Below are 24,258 nucleotides of genomic sequence, written 5' to 3' on the forward strand. Positions count from 1 at the left end.
GCACACAACTGACCACCTGAGGGCCACTTCCCCCTCAATCCCTCCCATTGTACCTCCCTCATGTGGCTGGTGGGAGAAGTGGGTGTGGGTGTATACAGCAAGTGCTCAGCTCCAGGCCCCGCAGAGCCAGCCCTCCATGAAGGGGGCTTGTTACTTGTCATCTGTATTTCTCACCCACCCTTGCAAAGGGCAGGGTCTCAGAGCCTCCTGGGATGACAGCAGGCTTATCAGTGCAAATTGGAAAAGGCCATCTGGAAACTTCTGTCCTGTCCCAGGAGGCCTTCTGGAGGTCAGGCCATCACTTGGGCTAATGGCTGGCTGATGACATTGATGGTGGATAAGTTGGCAAGGAAAGAAAGGAGAGGTCACTGGGGAGCTTTGCTGTTCTGAGCCCTTGGGATGGACCAGGCCTCCCCTTCTTCCCCCTTCCCACTTCAGACCCACTGTAAGAGCTCAGCAGACTTAAGGCTATGTGTTGTGGGGCAGAAGCTCCCTGGCTCTGGGGCAGGAAGCTGGTCTAGCCCCTCCTTCCTCTGACCAGACCCCTCCTGGAAACCAGCCCCAGGGAACCACCACCATTGAGGAACAAGCAGCTTTTGTACGTCCAAAGACCAGAACGGTGAAAGGATTCTGGGGACCCCAGAGTCTAGGCCAGCCTTCCAGGCCATCCAGAGCTTCCCATAAGCCCTTGGTCCCCTGTTGGGGGAAGAAGGGCAGTAGATGGGGGTGCTTCCTCCGGGCTCCTTGCCTGTGACCATGATGCATGGTGACCAGCAGCATCAGCTTCTCCCTTCTCAGGCTAAGTCACCCCCACCCCCGAGCCCTGGGTGGGTGACCATGACCTGAGAAATGACCATCATGGGATTTCCCTGCCTGCCTGGTCTGCCTGCATCAGGGCTGGGAGCTAGATTTGACTCAAGGAAAGAATGTGGTCCTTCCTTCCCTCTGTCGGTGAGGGGCTCACACCCATCACCACAGTCAACAAGGACCTTTCACTCCAGCAGTTTGGGGGCCTTGGTCCACCACTGCCCGGGAGGAAGTGAGGACTAGCATATCGTAGCATATGGGACATGGAGGTGACTTCCTCGAGGTCACACAGTGAAGGAACGTCAGGCGAGGGTGGGGTCCAGGGTCCAGGGGTCTCTGAGGCTCAGGGAGGCTGAGGCCCTCCCATCTGCCCTACCTAGCCTGGGTTCCAGGGATTAGTGGGATTAGCTCAAATCCTGGAGCTTGAGCTAGGTTTATCGGAGGCGCCGTGCCGGGGGCCTTAAGGGGTGGTTTGGCACTAACTACCTCCGGTCTGCCTTGGTCGCCGCCTAGAGCTAACTCCCGCCTTGGCCGGCCGCCCACTCCTCTGCTCCAGTCCTGTGGGTGGGCCGAGGGACAGGCAGGCAGCCAGCCTTGTTCATTGTGTACTGGGAGGGTGGGGGGACTGAGGCCTAGAGGTGGCCCTTGTTCCCCTGAAAGATGTTGCCACAGCAGGGAGACCTCCCAGGGGTGGAACAACCCCTTGCCCCCTGCTGGGTTGAAGAGGTTTCCATGGTGGGTCTGGGATGAGACTGGGTCCCTCTTGGGCGGGGCCTGTCTCCTTACTTGTAGAGGACCTTCAAGATCGCTGCAGGCCTCTACCACCCAACCCAGGGCTTGCTGACCTTGGATGAGGGACTATGGGGGCAGGTGAAGGGGAGGCCCACGGCGAAGGAAGGGGAGTCTGGTCATCCAGGCCGGGGCTGAGCTGAAGCAGCGGGCGCCCCTCATGAGGAACAAGACGCCCCAGGGATTGAACGCTCTGTCTGTGCCGTCTGTGCGATTGTCGCCAAGGTTCTGGGGGAGTTGAGGGGGTCGGCTGCTCTCAGGGCCCAGCTGGGACAAAGCCCAGGATTCCTGCCCTCTACTCATGGGTCCGCAGTCAGTCCACCTAAACCTTCTGGAATTTGAAATGACTGTGGGAAGTGTTGAAGGGAGAGTGAGCCCCAGGGGCCTGTGGGTTGGGCTGACGTTACTGTTACACCAAAACTCACTGTGTGAGCTCAGGAAGTCTCTCTGCCACTCGATGCCCGTCTCATCTGTGGCAATGCCGTGGGGATGAGATGAGCTGGTGGGGGTGAACACACTTGGGCACTATGGAATGCTTGTGGGTGACAGGCGCGTGCCTCTAGAGCACTGGGGAGAATTTGAGTCCTCCAGAGGGTGGGAACCATGGAGTGCCACACGGGTGTCACATAGCAGGAGTTTCCTCCCCAGCTGCTATAACCACAAAAAATGTCACTGAGGGTGAAGATCCCATTTACAATTGTCCTACCACTGGTAAAAGATCTAAAATTAAATCTGACCCCAAAATGCAGAATTCATTTGAGGAAACCAATGACACTTTACTAAAGCTATTGAAGGAGAACTTGAAGACGCAGAGAGAGGACTCCATGTTCTGGGAAGTGAAGAACCGACATGGCCAAGAGATTTATTCTTCACACGTGAATCTGTAAAACCTCTGCAAGGCCAGCTGTTAAAAAATGCAGCTTTGTTGACACAAGAGGATGGATAAGCTTGCCTGGTAGAGAACGTGTATGAGAAGCAGAAATAGAGAACAGGGTGCTCACCATGGCACACATCAACACATTTTCCAAAGCTAACTCGAAGGGTATGGTGCTGGTGCAGGACGAGGAGGAGGGCTGCATGAAGTGAGAGAGAGACCAGAAGCCGTGCATTGACTCTGTTTCCAAGGTGCAGAGGAAAGATGGTCTATTCAATAATGGATTCAATAATGGTACCGCACTGTGGCCTTGGGTAGTCACTTAACAAAAATTAAACCAGATCCCTACCTCACACCATGCACAAAAATAAATTCCAGTTGCACTAAAGGGCTTTTATCATTCTGAAACTTGTGTGTGTGCACAATATCCATCACCTATCACATATCTATTCTATATGTCATATACAGAGAGAGACATAGACATAATAAAATCAGTAGAAATGTAGGAGCATATTGCTATCATCTTGGAACTGGACAGGTTCTTCATGAAATGCATACAACTTAGAATCTATAAAGGAAAAGACTTAACTACATAAAGTTTTCAAAAATAACTGTTGAACAAAATACGCATTCAACAAAGACAAATGACTGGAAGAAAACATGAATGCCTGAGTGAGGCTGGGAAGGGCATTTGTGGGAAGAAGCAGGGTGTCTATGGCTCTGCTTTTCATCAAATCTCAGTATGGTGTGGTTTTTAAATCCCAAGAATGGGTCTAAACAAAATCTATGGAAACAATGCCAGGTTGTCTACCAGGTCCATAAATTGCTGATAACGGCCCGGGGGTGGCAGGAGTAAGAGGGGACCCCTGGGAACCCATCCCACTGTGGAGACCATGGAAGGCCAGGTCCTGGGGCCAGGTGCTGGTGAGGGGCCTGGCGGATAGCCAGAGGGACGGATTCTCCACCAGGACAGGTGCCAGTCCAGGGTGCCCTCCCAGGAGACCAACATATTTCTGATTTATCCATCCTCCTAATGCCCAGCTGGACCCTTGCCAGCATCTGTACTTGCCTGCCCCTTCCTGGATGAATTCCCTCCCTTGTAGGCTCCATTCCCTGGGCCCTTTCCAGCTTTGTCAGCCTGTCTGCCACTCTGGGGTCCTGCTTAGGGGCACTGTCACCACACTCTTCCCCAGAGGACTGGGCCTCTTATCGCATGCCTGGGGATGGAGGTTGACAATCACCTTGGTGATCATTTACTCAGTGCCCACTGTGTGCCATGCTCTGTGCTGAGAGCTCTGTGGTTGGAGCCACAGTAGGTAATAACCCTGGATACTGTTTTCAGTACTTCCATAAGCTCTTGAGTAAATAGTAAACAGGTGGGACTCAGCTAAGGCAAAGATCATGCATGCAAAACGAGTGCCTGCTTTAGGGAAGAGAAACTTCAAAAAATTTACACCTGCACTTCTCACAGTATACAGTGATGATAGAATGTGCTATCTGAATTTATAGGATTTTCTTAAGTTTCTGAAGTATCCCAAATTTTCTCCATTAATGGATTTAAGGTATTTTTAATAGCTGTGTGTGTGAGAGAGAATTTTTATTGTGGTAAAATACATATAGCAAAATTTACCATTTTAACTATTTTAAAGGTTACAGCTCAGTGGTATTAACTATATTCTTAATCAGGGGTCCCCATCACCACCCACCATTGCCATAGCTCGTTCCGTTTTGCAGAACTGAAACTCTCTGCAGTTAAACCATTAGCTCCCCACTCTCCCCGGCCCATGGCTCCTGGGCCCTGACAACCAATCTACCTCTTGTCTCTATGAATTGGACCACCCTCAGCAGCTCATGTATGCGGAATCATACCGTCTGTCTTTCTGGAACTTCGTTTAGCATAATGTCCTCCAGGTTCATCAGTGTTGTAGCTTATTACAGAATTTCCTTCCTCTTCCAAGCTGAATAATATTCCATGGTGTGTACATGTCATATTTTGTCTGTTCACCGGCTGTCGGACACATGGGCTGCTTCCACGTTCTAGCTGTTGCAAACGATGCCGCCATGAGCATGGGTGTTCAGATGCCTCTTGCAGAGCCTGCTTTTGGTTCTTATGGGTGTGCACCCAGCAGTGGGATTGCTGGATCCAACGGCAATGCTAGTTTTAATATATATTTTAAAAAGATTTTATTTATTTGACAGAGAGAGATCACAAGTAGGCAGAGAAGCAGGCAGAGGGAGAGGAGGAAACAGGCTCCCTGCAGAGCAGAGCGCCCGATGCGGGGCTCGATCCCAGGGACCCTGGGATCATGACCTGAGCCAAAGGCAGAGGCTTTAACCCACTGAGCCACCCAGGCGCCCCTAGTTTTAATATTTTGAAGAACCACCCTGCTGTCTTCCGCTGTGGCTGTGTCATTTTGCGTCCCCACCAACAGCGCACAGAGTTCTAATTTCTCCGCCTCCTCACCAACACTTTTTTTTTTTTTTGTAGTAACCATCCTAATGGATGTGAGATGGTATCTCATTGGAGTTTTGATTTGGACTTCTCTAATGATTAGTGACCTTCAGTGTGCTTATTTGCCATTTGTATATTTTTAAAAAGTGTATTTGGCAGCCAGTTTGTCTGTTTGTTTTTTTTTTAAAGATTTTATATTATTTGACAGACAGACAGAGAGAGGGAATACAGCAGGGGGAGAGGGGGAGGGAGAAGCAGGCTTCCTGCTGAGCAGAGAGCCCGATGTGGGACTGGATCCCAGGACCTGGGATCATTGAGTTGAAGGCAGCTGCTTAGCCGACTGAGCAACCCAGGTAACCCCATTCGTATATTTCTAAAGAGAAATGTCTATTCAAGTCTTTCACCCATTATTTATTTATTTATTTATTTGGTTCTTCTTGTTGTGGTTATATTAGGAGTCTCACTATATTCTGGATATTCATTTTTTTAAATTTTACTTTTTTATTATGCACTCCGTTAATACACTGCATAACCTTTAGAAGGGCTAGATGAGCATGACTGAGTTATTTTTCATCCATCAGGAAAATGCTTCCTTAATCGATATTCTCCAAACCCTTTGACACATAGTAACAATCAACTCCAGAGATGCGCCTATCTCTTTGCATCAGACTCCACTGATATGGATAATAGGCAACCCTTTTTTTCTTGCCCCCATTGTTGAACCTGTGGATGTGCGCCGTGGCTATGCTGGGGATGACCAAGCACACGGCCATGACACCAATCCCGGGCAGGATCTCGAACCACATCGCACCGCGGCGGCCAACGCCAAAACCCTCCTTCCCGGCCCGGTTAAAGCTCTGGATATTCATTCTGTATCAGCTATATCATTTACAAATATTTTCTCCCATTCTGTGGGTTCTTTTTACTATGTTTACTTATCATCTCTGGAGGCCCAACATGGAATAGATATGTGATACCTGGGAAAAAGGAGGTCCAGGGAGGGTGTGTGTCCTGTGTCTAATGTCACACCGTAGATGGTCTGTGTGATGGAATACTCTGTGGTGGGCAAGGGTGGGACATCCAATCCCCCACCTCATTTGACACAACAGCCACCAATCTTGTTCTGTTGTACAGACGGGTACACTGAGGCCCTGGGAGGGCCAGGTCTTACCCAAGGTCACAGTTGAGTCAGGGGCAGAGCCAGGGGATGTGAAGACAGGGAGATGGCTTAGGTACAGACGGGAGACTGCCTAGCTTTAAATCCTGGTGCTGCATTTGTGAGTGGCGACCTCTGGCAAGTTTTTGCTCGGAGTCTTCACTGTCTGCATCTGTGAAATGGGGCCTCGTGAAGCTCCTGTAAGGGGGCCAGGACACTCTGAACCATGGCCTCAGATACCACGTGGTAGCCCATCATCCCTCTGGCGCCAAAAAACACTCAGACTTGGGCTAGGCTGGGAAGAATAAACTTTAATCTCTCTGGGGATAGGGGCTCTGGTTCGGGTGCTCTCTAGGGCATTCTAGGTGGGGTCACGGAGCCGTGCACACGCACTCGGTACAGGCAGGTGAAGCGTGGGTTTCCCCAGTTGCTTGATATCTTCACCTTGACAGCCCCAAAAGCTCGGGCAGGCTGGTTCTGGAAGAGACTCGCAGACATGGAGCCACTGGCTTCTACTCTGTCTGTCCAGAGGGATGTTTAGGGGTGGAAGAGAACTCTCCCATTTCACAGGTGGGAAAACTGAGGCTCAGAAAGAAGAATGGACTATCCTGAAGCCACACAGGAAATTGATACTCAGGGACTGGGATGGAAGTTGCTGAGGCCAGAAGGACCGATATACTGTGACTGAGAAAGCATCCCAGCCGTCGGGCCCTGGCACATAGGGCTGCGGGACCCAAGGGCAAATCGCTGCCCCCTGTGGGGCCTCAGTTTCCCCTCTCTGTAGGATGGAAGGAGTAATATCTGCTTCCTAGGTTTGTTGTGGGCATGAAACAAGGTCCTGGAGCTAACTGGCCTGCCACCTGGTAGACATTCGCTCAGTGAGAGCTGCCTCCTCCTCTTTTTGCAACCCCCCCGGGCTCCCCCCCGCCCAGGGGTGAAGTCCAGCGCAAAAGCTGGGTCTTGGCCTTTGAGATCTCACTGGATGCTTTGAACCTTCTAGGGAATTACAAAGGGGAACCTGAGGCCCAGAAAAGAAGGAAATGGCCCAGATCACGCAGATTTGTGGGGTCGGGGTTTGGGTCAGTGTCAGCCTGAGTCTCCGCGCCATTCTACCATCCATCCCTCATAGTCCTGCTGCTGTTCCCAGCTTCCGCCCCTTCAGGCCTCTGTTAGATCAGGACCTGATGACGGGGCCTCCCAGCGTGGAGATGTTAATTTGGAAGCCAGCAGCAGTCTGTTCCACATCTGCTGTCCCTGGAGGAACGGCAGCAGGCAGGCTGGGGGAAATGATGTAATCCTAGAAGCTGGATGATCTCCTCAGGATCCCACTTTTTGCCCTGGGCAGTGGCTCCACACTCTTGAGTCTCAGTTTCCTCGCTTGTCACGTGGGCCGGTGACCGTTGTGCACACCCGGGGGTGAGAAGGGTTTCCCTGGAGAAAGCCCTGCACATGTGTACATTCAATATGTGCTCAACACGGGCTGCTTTTCTCAGTTACCTGGAGCTGGAACATCTGAATGATGTTTTCTGGCTGAAACTGAAATGCCCCCAGGAACACCTCTTCTTTGGGAGAGCCTTCCATGCCCTGTAGAATCAGAACCAAGGAGAAAGTATCAGGTACGGGCAGAGCCTTCAGAGGATGTTGCCCCTCTGCAGCCGAGACCTGCATACCTCCCAGGATGGGGAACTCCCTACCTCGTTGGGCATCATTCCATTGCAGGACAGAATATTGGTTAGGAAAGAGCACTCTACTGGGAATCAAAAGCCCGAGGGTCCTCTCCTAACTATCATTGACTTGTAGGATTTGGGTGCTTCCCTGACCCTTTTTGGACCTCAGTTTCCTTGTTAATGGCATCTGAAGACCAAACTGGCTCTGAAAAGCTTGGCTTGAAATAAGGTAGTTACTTGTCTTCCAACCTCAAAGGCTGTGATCAACTCAGAACCTGGTCACCCTCAGCCTTAACAGAGCCCCAACCGGCCCCCCTAGCACATTGGATTGTGCAGACGGAGTGCCTAGAGTCCCATCATAAGAGGCTGTCCCCTTAGCCAAGCCTCACTCCCTGCTGGGGCATGCTCACGTAAATGACAAAGTCCTTGGGAGCGGTGTCCAGGCTGCCTGACAGCGAGATGGTCTTGGGGATGTGCTGCAGTGTCAGGTTGGACAGGTAGACCTTCTGGGCGAGTCGGATGGTCACCTGGCCTCGGTCCCCCGAGAAAGCCCAGCAGTTGCCAGGCGTCATGTTGGGCTGGAAGGGGCAGGTGCAGTGGGGGCTATGCTGGGTGGGTGGGTGAAGGTGAATTTCTCGTCCCACCCTGGCTCCCTGGACCTCCTTTGCCCTTTGCCTCCTGGATGAGCCAGATCCTTCCATCGACAAAGCTTAGCTCAAACACCACCAACTCCAGGAAGCTCTCCTGAGAGCTGGCAGCCAGAATTAGCCTTCCCTCAGCCCAGCACAGGGAGGGCAGGGGCCTGCTTGGGGCTGTGAGGGTTCCTTGACCCTCAAGTCTTGAGGGGTAGGTGCGGGGGCTCCTTCCAGTGCCAAAGCAGGCCGCCCTTCCCTGCCCCTGCCTCTTGTCTCCTGTTCCTACCTCTCCCCCAACCCTGGGGCCCCACCCGCTTTGTGCGCACCCCCAATGTCCGCTTCCAGGTCCTGTTCCCAGAACCCTGACCACACCCCTGCCTCTCTCTCCTCGTCCCCCCAATCCCCCCTGCCTCGAGGATCACGTCTGGGGGCTGCGCGTAGTTCCACAGCCTGATCCAGTTCCAGTAGGAGCGAGCCTTGTCGTGGTTGTACGTGGTTGACGTTTGCTCAAAGTCGATGGAGGCCCCTGTATGGGAGGGAGGGTCAGACTGGGCTCAGACCAGGAGCCAGGTGAGCACTTTGGGTGAGTCACTGGCCCTCTCTGGACTTCAGTGTTCTCTGGGAAATGGGAGTAAGAAGAGTCGCACCAATAGGAATACTAACGTTCACCCCACAGGACTGATGTGAGGAGATGAGTTAGTCCACCAAAGCCCTTCCCTCCGCATTGATGTCAACCTCATTATTTCCACGGCTATTGTTAGGACTATTCCACAGAGGAGGGCACTCCTGCCCTAAGAGTCTAAGCCAACGCCCTCTGACCCCGCATGCCCTTGGGTCTGGGTTAGCCCAGCCAGCCAGTCCACCCTGCCCGCCCCACCTCACCTTCTTCCTTATGCCCCTCCTGTGCTCCTGCTGTGTCACATGGGGGTAACATCACAGGCGCTCCCCTGGGTCTGAAATACTTCTCCCTCCTGGCCAGGTCGCAACCCAAAGGTCCTCCCGCACAATCCTCTGCCCGGGGCCCCTCTCCCCACACCATCTGCTCTGGTTTTCCACAGCACTGATTCCCACTTGCAATCAGCCTCTGTTGGTTTTTATGTGGTCGGACTCCCCGGCGTGGGGCAGGTGTGGCTCTGCTGGCCTCTGGGTCTGGAGGACGGTGAATGGGTAGATGGGTTATGGGGGCCTCCTCTCCCTGCCTTAGCTCCCCTTTTGAGACAACAGAAAATTGTAGCAAGAAAATCATCTGGGGGACAGAGGCTAGCTCTGACCGTGAACTTTCCAGTAGCAGAGAGTGCATCAGACCCGAACAGAAATCTATCATCTGAAGAGCTTCTGGGGAAACTTGAGGAAGGCAGATTAGTAGGGGGAGAGGAGGTGAGGGGGTACTCACTTACCTATAGACTTTAGGGCAAAGTCTGGCTTTTCAATAAAATCTCCTTGTATCATCTTCATTATTTTCTGGGCAATTTTTTGCTGAGGAGGTAGAAAACACAAGCTGTGTGCTGACATCCGCAGATCACGTCCCTGCGTGTGTTCACGCCAGGTGACAGGCGGCTGCAGGAACTCCCTTGTCCTTAACTGTTTCCCCCTGCCTGTGGAGACGGTGGCTGGTCCTGGCACAAGATTCCCCCAGTCGCTGCGCTGTGAGGAGGCCCAGGTGACATAGAGCCATCCCTACCCCACCTCCACACTGGTTTTCCTCAGTGCTTCCACATGCCCCATGACAGGGTGTCACACGTGGGACGGAACTCTGGGTGAAGTGAAGCGGTAGGGGGTCTGGAGTCAGACAGACTTTCACTGCTGAGGGGTTTGGGGCTAGTTACGCCCCCTCTGAATCCGGGCCTTCTTGTCTGGAACACGGGAACGATACTCATGTCCCCCTCCTGCTACTGTAGGGATGACAGCCAGGACTTACAAGACTGCTCCTGTGTGCCAGGACCGTCCTCCGTGTCCCATGTGTTCACTCTCAGCCCCTCACAACAACCCTCAGAGGTATGTGCTATGATCACCCCTATTTTTAAAGATAAAAATACTAGGGGACAAAAGGGAGCGTGGAGGGGAGCACCTGAGTGGCTCAGTCAGTTAAGCATCTGCCTTTGGCTCAGATTGTGATCCCAGGGTCCTGGGATCGAGTTCCGCATCGAGCTCCCTGTTCAGCAGGAAGCCTGCTTCTCCCTCTGCCTCTATCTCTGTCTCTGTCTCTCATGAATAAATAAACAAAATCTTAAAAAACAACAACAGAGTAGCTCATGTGAAGTCCTGTAGCTGGTAAGATGCAGACCCAGGCACTTCGGTTCCAGCATTTGGGCTCTTAGTTACTAGCTCTCCTGCCAGATATAGCCTGTAAGCACTTAACCTAGTTGGTGCTCAGGAAAGGCTGGCTATTATTTGTATCTGACTCTTGAAAACTGTGGTATATTGTATTTCCCCAAAATGGCCGCAGCAAAGTCTCCTGTGACACACTTTTCTTTCAATACAACTTTGATACTAAACTAAAGTTTCCTCCCTTCAGTCTGGGTGGGCCTGTGGCTATGGTAGAGGTGAGGCCATGTGACTTCTGGACTAAGCCTAAAAGGGGCTACAGCTCTACTTGGTCCTCTGGGGACACTCACTCTTAGAAGCCAGCTACCATGCTGTGAGGAAGACCACACAGCACTGAGAGCTCAAGTATGGGTGTTTTCATCAACAGCCTTGAGTTCCCAACTGATAATCAATATCAACTTCTAGACATGTGAGTGAAAAAGCTTCCAGATGGGTCCAGATAGAGTTGCCAAGTCACCCCAGCCTTCAGGTCTTCCTAGGTGAGGCCTCAGACACTGTGGAACAGTGGCAAACAAAATAGCATTCTGCTTGAATCCCTGACCCACAGAATCTCTGAGAGTGATCAAATGATTGTTTTGCATCACCAAGTTTTGGAGTAGTTTGCTGTGTGACAAGAGTAACCAGACTAGCCACGGTGTTACAGGACAGTTATTATGATTTGTTTTGTTGATGTGGAAACTTGGAAAGTTTGATGACCTGCTTAACCTCCAAAAGGTAAGAAAAGGGGACACCTCAGAGGCTCACTTGGTTAAAGTGGCTGCCTTTGGCTCGGGTCATGATCCCAGGGTCCTGGGATGGAGCCCCGCATGAGCCTCCTTGCTCAGTAGGGATATCCTGCTTCTCCCCTGCTTGCTACTCCCCTTGCTTGTGCTTGCTCCCCCTCCCTCTCTGTCAAATAAATAAAATCTTCAAACAAACAAACAAACAAACCCCCAAAAGGTAAGAAAATATATTTCATCCAGAATAGAAATCTATGAAAAGGAACACCTAGAAAACAAAAAAGAAAATTCTTGGGAATTCATAATATATTAACAGAAACAAACAAAAAAAAAACCCAGTAGAAGTTTTGGTAGGCAAAGTTGAGATCATGTTCTCAATTTCAGAACAAAGAGAAGAAAAAAGGGAGAATTGGAAGAAAACAGAAGATGAGTTCAGAAATTTAACATCCAAACAATAGGAGTTTAAAAAATGAGAATAAAACAGATATGGCTGTGGGGAAAATACCCATTTAATCACATGAGTAAAGAAGACTTTTTAGGGCTAAAAGACATGAATATCCACATTGTAATGGCCCCAAGGGTAGCCAGCCCATAAGCACACTATCATGACATTTAAGATGTAAGGTGAGATGCAGGGCTTCCTGGTAAGATTTAGTAAATTAAAGAGGATCAATTCTTCCACTATGAAAACAACTAGGAAAAGCCATATAGTCTATAAATAATATTTTAAAGCCACCACTGAGCTATGGGAGTAATGAGGACAAGAAGGATTAAAATTCTATAGAGGAGAGAACCATTCTGAAATTTCCTGACAATATTTTAATCCCTGAGGGCATTTGCTAATTCTGGGCATGGGCTGAAGACGTGGGCTTAGGCTGAATAAGGGCTGCTACTGGTGAAAGATAAAGCAGCAAAGATTTTAATAGTCACAAAGGACTAAAAGGACAAAAGTGGAAACTTGATGAGCCTCAAACCTGAATATTTTCCCCATAAGATGTTAATTGTAACCCAGAACTATGGAAGAGGTTAAAGAGCTACTTGAAAACTTCTGAAAGAGTAAAACTTCCAAGTTTCACAACGTTTGGGAAACTAAGTCCCATTTAGTGAGGGGACCTCAAATAAACCCAAGCAAGAGATTAAAGCCTTACAAACATCTTCCTAGTATATATAAGAATCATTTGGAGGGCTTGTTGAAACATAGATTGTTGGTTCCCATCCTTAGTAGGTTGGAGGGGCGCCCATTAACTCAAATTTCAGGTATTTCCCCAGGTAATGCTGATGTTGCTGGTATGGGGGTCATACTCTGAGAACCACTGCCTTAGAAGGAGTGGTGAATCAATACTGAGAAGCTGTAGCTGCACCTAAGGACTAAACCAATCATGGGCACAATTAAAGGCTAAGAATCCAAGCTTGTCCCTGTCAGAGAAGGTTACCCCTGGGGTCAGAGATTTTGCATTGATGCAAGGCTGGAAGACAAAATTGGAGACTTGGGAAGCCTCAAACATGTGGTCAGTCTTTCCCAATAAGAGATCTACCAAAAGTTTGAAGCTGCATGGGTAGGATATTGAAGGGTTACCCTTAACCTCTGACTAAATCTTTCATAAATTGTAATCCAGGTCTGAATCAGCTGAATGAAGGTCTACATAGAAGTGATCACAGTACTCATCTTCCTTACAAAGAAAAGGGAGAACGCTTTCTAGTTGAAGTTATAATTTATATCTGGAGCATATAGTTCCTTCATATACAATGTCCAGAAAAACACACAAAAAATCTAGACATGAAGAGACAAGACCATACGATTGAAACTCCAAAGAAAAACAGACGATAGAAAAAGACCATAGATGATCCAAATATTGGATTTAGCAGACAAGGATTTAAAATAACTATGATAATATGTTAAATAAAAGAAAATAAAATTTATTGGAGAATTATGTTGGAGAATTTCAACACAGAATTAAAATTTATGAAAAAGAATCAAAAGTATATTCCAGAACTAAACAATGCAACATATGAAATTAAGAACTTACTGGAGAAAAAAATTAATAGTAGATTGGACAGAACAGAATACGAGATCATTAGTGAACCTGAAGAAATGTGAATAGAAAACATCAAAAACTGAAGCATATAGAGAAAAAGAATGAAAACCAAACACACCAGGTAATAGCATAGGAATCACATGGAACACACTCTAAAAATCTAGCATAGATGTTACTGAGTCCTGGGAGTGGAGATAGATAATGGGGAAGAAACAGTATTTTAAGAAACAATAGCTGGGGTGTTTTGGAGGCTCAGTAATTAAGCATCGGCCTTCAGCTCAGGTCATGATCCCACAGTCCTGGGATCAAGCCCTGCCTTGGGCTCCTTGTTCAGCATGAGGTCTGCTTCTCCCTCTCCCATTCCCCCTGCTTGTGTTCCCTCTGTCGGTCTCTTTCTGTCAAAAAAATAAATAAAAATTTTTGAAAGAAATAATAGCTAAGAAATTTAAAAAACTATTGAAAAACATCAACTCATAGATCCAATAAGCTCAGCAACCCCACCCCAAACAGGTTAAATATAGAACACTGGAAATAAGAAGAACATCCTACAAACTCCCAGAGATAGGAAAAAAATAACAGACCATACTCAAAGGACCAATACTAGCACTATTACACTTCTCAACAGCAACAGTGTAACTAGAACACAGTAGTGGAATTCCTTCAAAATTTTCAGGGGAAACTTTTGTAGCAAGGCTTTTATACCCAGCCAAACTATCAATCAAAGGCAAGAATAAAATAAAGATATTTTCAAATGTGCAAGTTCTAAGTAAATTAATAGGTCTCCTATTTCACTTTCTTCCAGGAAGTTATTGGGGGATGTGTTCCACCAAAACTTGAGAAATGAAACAAGGCATTAAACAAAGAGAGAAGTCAAATATTTGGGAAGAGAATGGCCAGTATCTCACCTCATCTGACATGGCTTCCATCAACTGGAGCTTAGCAATGAGCTGGGTCATGTTACCTCGGAGGTCCTGGATTTCCCCAGTGTGATGCCGTACCTTCTCCTGGTACATTCTTAAGAGGAAGGAGTTAAAACATGGACCAACTGGTTTGTGATGCTGCTCTTGTCACTCTCAGCTTCTACTTTTGTCAGTCAGCCCACAGAGAATTAGCATCACATTTTCTCACTTTCCTGGCATATCCATCAGGTTCTTATCTTTGAAATACTACTCATACTCCTCTTCCTACTTGGAATATTTTAAAATTCAACTTACTCCTTCCAAATATTCCTGAGTATTTATTTGCAATTAAGGATGCTGCCACCAGGTGGTATCTTGTTGGCTAAAATTTCTACTCAGCTACCATTTGCTAAGCACTAACCTTAGGCAGGGAATTATTCAGAACAATTTGCATCTTCTTTAATTTTCATGATTACCCAGAGCAAGGTGGGTGTTAACCTCATTTCATAAATGAGAAGTCAAAGGCCCATTTTGGATGGTGAAGTAACTTGCAAAAGTTTAGCCAGGTAGGAAGTATGGGAGCTGGAATTTAAATCTAGGTTGGTCTGAAGGCAGAGCCCACAATCTTAGGCAATACATCACAGGCCCTAGATATAGTTCTGGTTTTTAGGTGATAATAGGACTATTTAGCAGATTCTTCTTACCTCAAGCTTTGCAGTGGACTATTTATGCTGTCATCCTGGTAGGGTATTGAGGAAAGCAAGGGATCTTTTTCAGATGGCCTAATCTGGGCCCAATTGAACTTTATCCATCCATTCTCCCACAACCATAAATTTATCTATTCACCCACCTACCATCTATCCAAAACCCAACATAACCTCCATTTTAAATCCATCCATCCACATCCATCCCCACTTCCACCCATCCACTATTCCATCCAAAAACATTTCCCACTCATCTACTCTTCCATTTATCCAAATTTCCTTATTCACCCACCCTCCTGTCCATATAACTTACCTTATATATTGACCCTTTCACCAAACCATTCACTTTCCCATCTATCCAACCTCTCAACAACCATATGTCCATCCATTTCATCCAACCATCCATCCCTCCATCCATTTATCCACCTGTATATCACATCTGCCCTTCCATCTGTCCATTTTCTCATCCATTCAATCTCCCATTCATCCATCCATCTATCCCCACAGCCATTTCCGCACTTCCCTGAATTCATCACTTCCACTCTCCCATCCATTCTCTCTCCATTCCACATTTCCATCTGATCATCAGTCAACCAACATTGACAGCAGTAGCACTGTGCCCCAGCCCATTCACTGGAATGAATCAGACCTGGCTCTGTCTTCAAGAGAGCTCCCAATACAGTTGGGAAAACAGTCATGATTACAAAATATTGCATTCGTGATTACAGAAAATTGTGGGAGGAAAGGGAAATATCATCACCTCCACCTGTAATTTCTGAGGGAAGTGACGTTTTAGCTGAATCCTGAAGTACATAAAGGAGTCTAAAAGGGGAGAAGAGGAGAGGGAGGGACAAACTCCTCAGATCCCTTTTCTCTTTAGGCCTTCTGAGGCTATTTACTGTCCTCTGACAAGAATCTCTGGCCACTGATTTCCTCCTCTTCCCTCCCCAGGAACTACAAAGCAAATGGTCTCATTTCATTTGAGCAGAACAAACTGCCTTGTGTAGAGAGAGAATTGTGTTCCATCCTCACTCTCCCACTTTAGGAGGGAGACTTGGCAAAGGAAAGATAGGTCACCTCTGGGAGTGAGTGACAGGAGAGTCCTTCTGTAAGAAAAAGAACTATTGTATCTGACCTTTTAAAGTCACATTTTGGTGGGAGAGATGGGTTCCAGGTAGGTGTCATGGCAGGGGCAGAGATTTGGGGCTGGGATGAGTCAGGAACTGACTAGGGCCCAGATATGGTGAGAGTGAGAGAAGGTGATGGAGGCAACATTGTCTGGTTGGAGTGAGGTTAGTCAGTGGTGGGACCTGAAGAGAGGCACACTCACCTGCCAGACTTCCATTTTGGATGGTAAGTGCATAGAAAACATCCAGAATCCTGTGGGGACAGGAGAATGAGAGGAAGCCATTTAAGATGAAAGGTTGAAAGCTTGGGCTTTGGCATTAAGGTATCTGGATTCAAATTCCAGCCTTGGCACTAACATTGCACAACTTTGGAAGAACTTACTCTCTCTATACCTAAATTTCCTCCTCTGTAAAATGGGAATAACAGTAATATCCACTTCATGATCAAACAACATCATCTATGCAAAGTGTCTCACATAAACCAAATAATCCATGTCCCATCTCCTTCCCCCATCCCAATTCTACTGGGGATAATTGATGAAGAAAATAAGATGGTATTCCCTGCATTTTATGATCTCTGTGCTACCTGAAATCCTACCATTCAAGCCATTATTAAACGTCTTTAAAACTTATTTGTTATTCATGATGAAACAACCAACAAACCAGGAATAGAATGGAACTCTCTCAATCTGGTAAAACCCATGTATGAAAAACCCGCAGCTAATAACATGCTTAATGGTAAAAGACTGGATGCTTTCTTCCAAAGATAAGTAACAAGACTAGTATGTCTACTCTTGCTATTCTTTTTCTTTAAGATTTTATTTATTTATTTGAGAGAGAGTAAGAGAGAGCACAGCAAGGGAGAGAGGGAAGCGGGCTCCCTGCTTGGGGAAGGAGCTCAATGTAGGGCTTTATCCCAGGACCCTGGATCATGACTTGAGCAGAAGGCAGATGCTTAACCTACTTGAACCACCCAGATGCCCCTACTCTTGTTATTTCTATTTAATATTGTCCTGAAGGTTCTAGCCAGGTCAGTTAGTCAAGAAAAATAAATAAATGGCAGATGACAATACCTTGCATAAAGAATCCTAAAGTATCTAAGACTGGGTGTCTTGCTCAGTGTCAGAACAGCAAGGATACAAGATCAGTATATGAAAATCAATTATATTTCTAAACACAAGCGATAAACAATCTGAAAATGAAATTAAGAAAATAATTTCATTTGCAATAGCATCTCAAAGAAGAAAATACTTGGAATAAATTAAACAGAAGTGCAAACCTTGCACTCTGAAAGAAACAAAACATAATTGGAGGAAGTTAAAGACATGGCGATATATATGTATCAATAAGGGAAAGATAACCCATGTTCATGGATTAGAAAACTTAATATTGTTAAGGTAACACTACTCCCCAAATTCATCTATGAATCAATGCAATCGCTCTCAAAATTCCAGTAGACTTTTTTTAAGAAATGGAAAATTTGACCCTAAAACTCATATGGAAATGTAAAGGAGTATAACTGCCAAAATAATTTAAGAAGAATGAAATTGGAGAACTCAAACTTCTGGATTTCAAAACTTACTATAAAGTCATAGCAATCAATCCAGGGTAGTACTGGCAAATAGACATATAGATGAAGGGAATAAAATTAACAGTCCAGAAATAAACCCTCACATTTATGATCAATTAATTTTCAATAAGGGTGCCAGACAATTCAATAAGGAAAAAATAGTCTTTTCAATAAATTGAACAACTGGATATCTACATTCAAAAGAATGGAGTTGGATCCTTACCTCACACCATATGCAAAAATTAGCTCAAAAATGGATCATAGATCTAAAAGTAAGGGCTAAAACTATCCAAATCTTGGAAGAAAAAGTGGTAGTAATTCTTTATAACTTTAAGTTAGGCGATAGTTTCTTGCATCTGACATTAAAGCACATATATAACAAAAGAAAATATAGATAAATTGGACTTCATCAACATTTTAAAATTTGGGGTGCCCGGGTGGCTCAGTTAGGCACCTGCCTTTGGCTCACATCATGATCCCCGGGTGCTGGGATTGAACCCCTCAACAGGCTCCTTGCTCAGCAGGGATTCTGATTCTCCCTCTTTCTCTGCCTCTTCCTTAGTTTGTACACGCTTTCTCTCTCTCTTGCTCACTCTCTCTCTCAAATAAATAAATAAAATCTTTTTTAAAAATTAAAAAATTTGTGTCACAAAGGATACTCATCAAGAAAGTGAAAAGACAACCCACAGAATGGGAGAAAATACTTGCAAATTGTATATCTGATAAGGGACTTGCATCCAGACTATATAAGATACTCTTACAAGTCAATAATAAAAAGACAAACCAATTTAAAAATGGGCCAAGATCTGAATAGACATTTCTCCAAAGAAGATCTACAAATGACCAATATGCACCTGAAAAGATGCTCATCATCGTTAGTCATTAGGGAAATGAACTAAAAACCACAATGAGATACCCACTGCCACCCTCAGATGGCTAAACTAAAAGACAGATAATAACCAGTGTTGGTGAGGATGTGAAGAAATTGGACCCTTATACATGCTGGTGGGAATGTAAAATGGTGCAGCTACTTTGGAAAAAAGTTTGGCAATTCCTCAGATAGTTAAGTAGAGACTTGCTGCATAACTCAGCAATTCTGCTTCTAAATATATATCCAAGAGAATTTAAAACACATATCCACACAAACATTTTACTGGAACACTCACGGGAACATTATTAATGGTGGTCAAAAAGCGGAAAGAATTGTATTATCTATCAAACAGTAGATGGGCAAACAAAATGTGGCATATCCATACATGGAATATTTTCAGTAATAAAGAAGGGTCAAATGCTGAGCCATGCTACATCATGGATGAACCTTGAGAACACAACAACAAGTGAAAGAAACCACCGAGACCCCATAGTATCGTATGATTCTATTTATATGAAATGCCCAGAATAGGCAAATCCATAGAGACAGAAAGTAGATTAGCGATTGGTTGTCTAGGTCTGGGGTGAGGGGGAATGGGAAATGATGGATAGGGACTGAGGAATAAGTCTTCTTGGAGGTAGTGAAAATACTGGAATTTGATAGTGGTGATGGCTGTAGGACTTTGTGAATATACTAAAAACCAGTGAATTAGACACATGAAAAATGGTGATCTTTATGGTATGCAAATTATATCTCAATAAAGCTGTTATTTTAAAAAATGTTATTTGTTAGGTTAAGTTTCCTAGGAATTTCTAATTTCCTAGGAAATCCACACCCATCCCCTAACCCCGAGTCCCTGGGCCAATATGGTTGAGTGGAGAGAGGAGATCCCTTTGCTTGGGAAAGTAAAGCCATGATGTGGGAGGTGATAGCAGTGGCTGGAAGGAGCCACAGAAAACTCAGAAGTGGGTAATAATTATCATGTCATGGTTGGGGGAGAACTTTACAGTTTTCAAGGCTTTTCTTAGCTTTCCAAAAATTTCCTTGATCATCAGTTAATTTACTCCTCACAGCAACACTCATTAGACAGATGGGGAAACTGAGGCTCCTAGAGGGTCACTGTCTTGCCCAGGATGACATAGTCAGTGTCAGAGCCTTCACTCTTTCCCTCCCCAGGTTGGGCAAGAGCTCAGGGATACCTCCACCTGGGGCAGGGCCCTGGAAACGTACCAAAAGCACAGAGGACCAGAACACCTGTCTTTTCCATGAGCTTCTGGAAGAACAGCTTGCATCTGGAAGACAGAATCAGCAGTCAATGTGAAGAAGGGCTTTGCACAGGCTAGCAAGTCTTGGCCTGGCCTTTGCCCTTTTCCTACCTGGCAGGGCAGGACCCACCCTGGGCAGTTAGACACCCCCTCCAAGACGCTGGCTGAGTCCTGGGGCTACGCAGCATCACAGGGGAAAGAAAGCTCTTACCCAGTATTTGGGGCCATCAGAGATCCACTGACAGTGGTCACCCACATCCTCTTCACACCCTTTCTCTATCGGCGAACTGTCTGTCCCTTTCTTTCTGTCCTGGTGACCACGTCCTTCAGAGTTCAGCACAAATGAACATCCCCTCCTTCTGTGACCTCCAGAGTCAACACTGACCTCCTCCTCTTACCACTGATTTGGGTTTCTGTCTGCCTTCCTCTGATTGGGAGCTCAGGAGTGGTGAGAGTCAAGGCTGGGTTCAGAATAGACATTAAGATGTTTGGAATGCAAACTCTAAGTGAATGAATGATGTGGAAAGCTCTACAGGAATTTGGAGGAGTTTGCATGGACCAGAAAGGTGAAGGGAAAGGATGGGACCTGCATTCCAAGCAGGAAAAACAGCATGTGTCAAGGTACTGGGGCAGAAACAGGAATAGCAGGTTCAGGGGGTAAGAACCCTAACCTTGCTGGCCCAGTGGGTCCACAGCAAGATGCATAATGAGGCAGCTCAAAAAGGAAGCATGGGGAAGGATTCTGGAAGGCTGCAGGCAAAGGAGGGAGTCACTTTCTGAAGAGAGGGGATATAATAAAAGCCAGGTTTGGGATGTCTTCTGTGGTCTGGTGATCAAGAGGAGGTTCAAACCAGTGAGGGGGCTGCCATGGTTCCCAGCCCCATCAGCTTCCCCCTCTCCAGCCTCCCCCTGCCAGCCTCCCCCTGCCAGCTCCCCACTCCCCAACCTCCCCTGCCAGCCTCCCCTCGCCTGCCCGTGCCCACCTGCAGGTATTAAACAGAATCTGGTGAGCCTGAGTCCTCAGGAAGCAGGCCAGACAGGTGATCCAGGCTGCGGAGGAGGCAGGAGAGCCGTGAGCAGCTGCACCCTTGTTCTTACTCTACAAAGCCTTGCAGGGGGCGAGGCCCTCTTGCTGGGAGACCCTCCCAATTTTCTAATCGAGCCCAGGGTAACCCTGCTCTGCTTATGGGTCAGCACCAGCTCTGAGGGAGGACAGGTCCTAGAGGTGAGCCCGGCTTGTGACTGGCAGTTAATGGCTACCTCACAGTGACTCCGGAGCACAAGAAGTCTGGGGTGTGCCTCTGCCCATTCCCAGACACTGGGAGCTTCTCAAGGGCAGGGTCCCTGTCTGGTTTATCCCTGGGGGCCCTGCATTGCCCAGCATGGAACTGGATAGAAAGTTGGGGTTCAGAATAGATAAGTAGGTGGGAAGACACATGAACGGACAGAAGAATGGTGAGACAACAGCTTGGAAGTTGGCTGAGTAGGAAGACAGATGAGTTGATGGAAGGCTAGCTAGAAAGATGGGCAGGTGGACGACTGGGTGGGTATGAATATTAGCAGATAAAGGTTGGGGAGGACCTGATGGTTGACTCATTGAATGGCTGGCTGGCTGAGCTAACGGGGTGCACAGCTATTACAACAGATGTTCCGAGAAACGACTGGGTGATGAGTAAGTGGAGGGGCAGGTGGCCGAACTTTGGGGTGTGCTCAGACCATGTTCCAGAAGTGAGGGTGCATCACATCAGACCATTCCCATGACGTCACCCATGGCCTCCTGGTCCAGGGCCCGGGCAGGTGGTTGAGTAGGGGAGCACCCGACAGCTCTACCTCTAAACGGCGTGTCTCCCTCCGACACCCTCTCTCCAGCCACCAAAGAGATCCTGGCTGGAATGACACCCCTGACACTTTCAGAGTTCCCTCCCTCCCCGGCAGCCAAGCGGAGGCCTGACTTCCCCAGGTCAGCCAACCTGTGGCTGGACCCTTTTCTCTGGCCCACGCTGAAGGTCAGGGCGGTTCTCAGTATATACATACACACACAGGCCAGCAGGCACTGGGTTAGGCCCGGGGCTGGGGCATTGAGGCGGATGGGCAACACGAAGGCATCACCTGCAGAGAGCACAGGGGCTGTCATATCAGGGCCAGCCTTGGGGACCCTGTGCCTTGCAGACACTAGAGGAGCACCCTGAGCTGGGGGCAGACATCCCTGCTTCCCACCCTGCCCCTCGCTGAGTGACCCCGGGGTTCCCATCTGGACGTATCTGAGCCTCGGCTCCTTGCTCCTCACAAAGACCCCGGGGCTCCCCCTCCCCTCCCTGCTCACTCTGGTTCAGGTTCGACAAATTGTCCTCTGTTACCCGGCAGGTGTTCCGGCCTCTTGGGGCGACCCTGGGGATGACAAGATTCACAATCGCATTTTATAATTTTAAAGAAACGTGGTGCCCCCCTGTTCCAGATTGAGAGAATGAGGTGCAGAGAAGTTTGCCCGAGACCCCCAACCTGTGAATCAGGAACACAACCGAGTCTGACCGACCCCAAACCCAAGTCTCTTTTGAGACTTTTGAGACCTGCTCGGTCTCCCAGCAGGAGGACTCTGCTGCGGTAGTCACCAGTGGTTATCACCCAAAAGTCAATTCCTCCCCTCGCTGGCAGGAGGCTGATTTTGGCCCCTTGTCCCCCTCCTACCCTGTGTGAGTTTCGATAATCCTAATTGCTCTAAGCCTGCTCTAAACCTACCCCCAGCGCCTTGCTGCTTATTGGGTCGGGAGGAGGGGAGGTCTGCAGGGGTGAGGGGTGGGGTGGGCTTGGGTATAGGGGTCTGACACTTGCGGAAAAGGCTTTCTTGTTGTTAAAATGAGACCCACGCGAAGCAAGTCCCGTTCTCTTTGTACCTAGACAGCCAGGCTTCTCTGGGCCGCTGGAGCTGTCACAGTGGGGAGGCCAACAGGGAGAGCAAAATGATAGTGGGGACCTGGGTCTCGGGGACACTGCAGACACGTGGAGTTGACGTGCTCTGGAGCGACCCACCTCATGGGAACTCTTGGTGTGTGAGATAACACATTTTTTTAATTTCTTAAGACAATGGTCTCTGAACATTTATTATTACACCCTCTTCCAATGTATTTATGTTTATTTCTTAAGAAATGATATATACACAGGCACCTGGGTGGCTCGCCCTTTGGCTCAGGTCATGATCTCAGGGTTCTGGGATCGAGCCCTGCATCAGGCTCCCTGCTCATCGGGGATCCTGCTTCCCCCTCTCTCTCTGCCTGCCTCTCTGCCTACTTGTGATCTCAATCTCTCTCTGTCAAATAAATAAATAAAAGAGATTTTATATATATATATTACCACATAAATATGATTTACTCTTTCAAAAGTGCAAATCTGTTCATATATTCCTAAGTAATAGAAATTAAAAGAGGATGCGCTGAAAATATACACACTGAAGTTCTAGTAAGTTCTCCCCTTCACGCAGGGGATTGTTTTCCATACCCTTTGGAATATACACGCCCCCTTCTGGGGGCCCCAGCGATAGGCAGAGGTGAGCATTACACCACCTACCCGCTGTCTCCCTCGCTAACCTGGGACCTCTGTGGGGGCTGGTGCAGCCCATGTCCCCGGCACCCTGCCCAGTGCCCGCATACAATAGGTGCTCAATAAGCACGTGTTGAAGGGATGACTGCCCCTCCACTCCCTTGGCGGGGAGATTTTAGGAAAGCAACCACCAAACCTTCCTGACCTTGGCTGCTGCCTCTGTGAAGGCCGTCAGTAATGCCTGCTCATCTCCAGGGAGAGGGCCGAGGGCCAGCATTTGGTAAACTGCAAAGAACCGAGGAGGGAGGGGGCTGCCGTCCTCACCTCCTGGGCCGGACAACATCCTCCGGCGGGTCACACAGGTCCACGGGGCTCCTTGAGGACCGTGGCATCAATTTTCTTCTCTAGGAAATCGAGGGGGAATGGTACTGGGGCTCTGGGGGAGTTGGCAAGGGAGAAGTGGCTGCCGCTGCCGCCAGTTCCTAGCATTCCCTGGCAGGGGCCGCACGGGGTCTCGCTGGGTCAGGTAGAGCTGTGGGCATTGTGACCTCATAGAGCAGGGGGCGGGGGATGGGGGAGAGAGCTCTGTCTCTTAGCTCGGTTCCGGAACTCCTCCTTGGCCAACCCATTCTGACCCACTTTCCACTTTTTAAGATGAGGCCCCGGCCAGGAAGGGTCATGCCAGGATCTCAGCGGCTGGGCAGGAGCAGAGCGGAGGCTCCAATACCCAGACCAGGCTTTCTTTGTGCCCCTCACCCCCCAGCTCCTTCCCTGCTCCAAGCTTCCCAGACTTGCCACCTGCTTAGGCTACGCTTCAAGGCATCTTAT

At 48.0% G+C, this 24,258-nt stretch overlaps 1 protein-coding gene and 1 pseudogene across 2 annotated transcripts; both read right to left on the reverse strand.

Annotated features, from left to right (window-relative positions):
• Positions 1–5,403: 5,403 nt before the first annotated feature.
• Positions 5,404–5,806, reverse strand: LOC309872200 (NADH dehydrogenase [ubiquinone] 1 alpha subcomplex subunit 1 pseudogene; annotated as a pseudogene). The gene has a single exon. The product of its transcript is annotated as an NADH dehydrogenase [ubiquinone] 1 alpha subcomplex subunit 1 pseudogene (transcript).
• Positions 5,807–6,377: 571 nt separating this feature from the next.
• On the reverse strand, positions 6,378–23,956 carry SUN5 (Sad1 and UNC84 domain containing 5). Its single transcript, XM_082745976.1, is given in 15 exon segments — positions 6,378–6,555; positions 7,576–7,662; positions 8,156–8,323; positions 8,791–8,906; positions 9,778–9,856; positions 14,366–14,474; positions 15,064–15,098; positions 16,394–16,443; positions 19,862–19,923; positions 20,880–20,946; positions 21,849–21,863; positions 21,866–21,919; positions 21,922–22,005; positions 22,220–22,284; positions 23,755–23,956. Coding segments are annotated over 15 exon segments (1,185 nt in total). The 5' UTR covers positions 23,823–23,956; the 3' UTR covers positions 6,378–6,429.
• Positions 23,957–24,258: the final 302 nt, after the last annotated feature.

The sequence above is a fragment of the Mustela nivalis genome (genome assembly GCF_964662115.1).
Source record: "Mustela nivalis genome assembly, chromosome: 8".
In the NCBI taxonomy this organism is placed as follows: Eukaryota; Metazoa; Chordata; class Mammalia; order Carnivora; family Mustelidae; genus Mustela; species Mustela nivalis.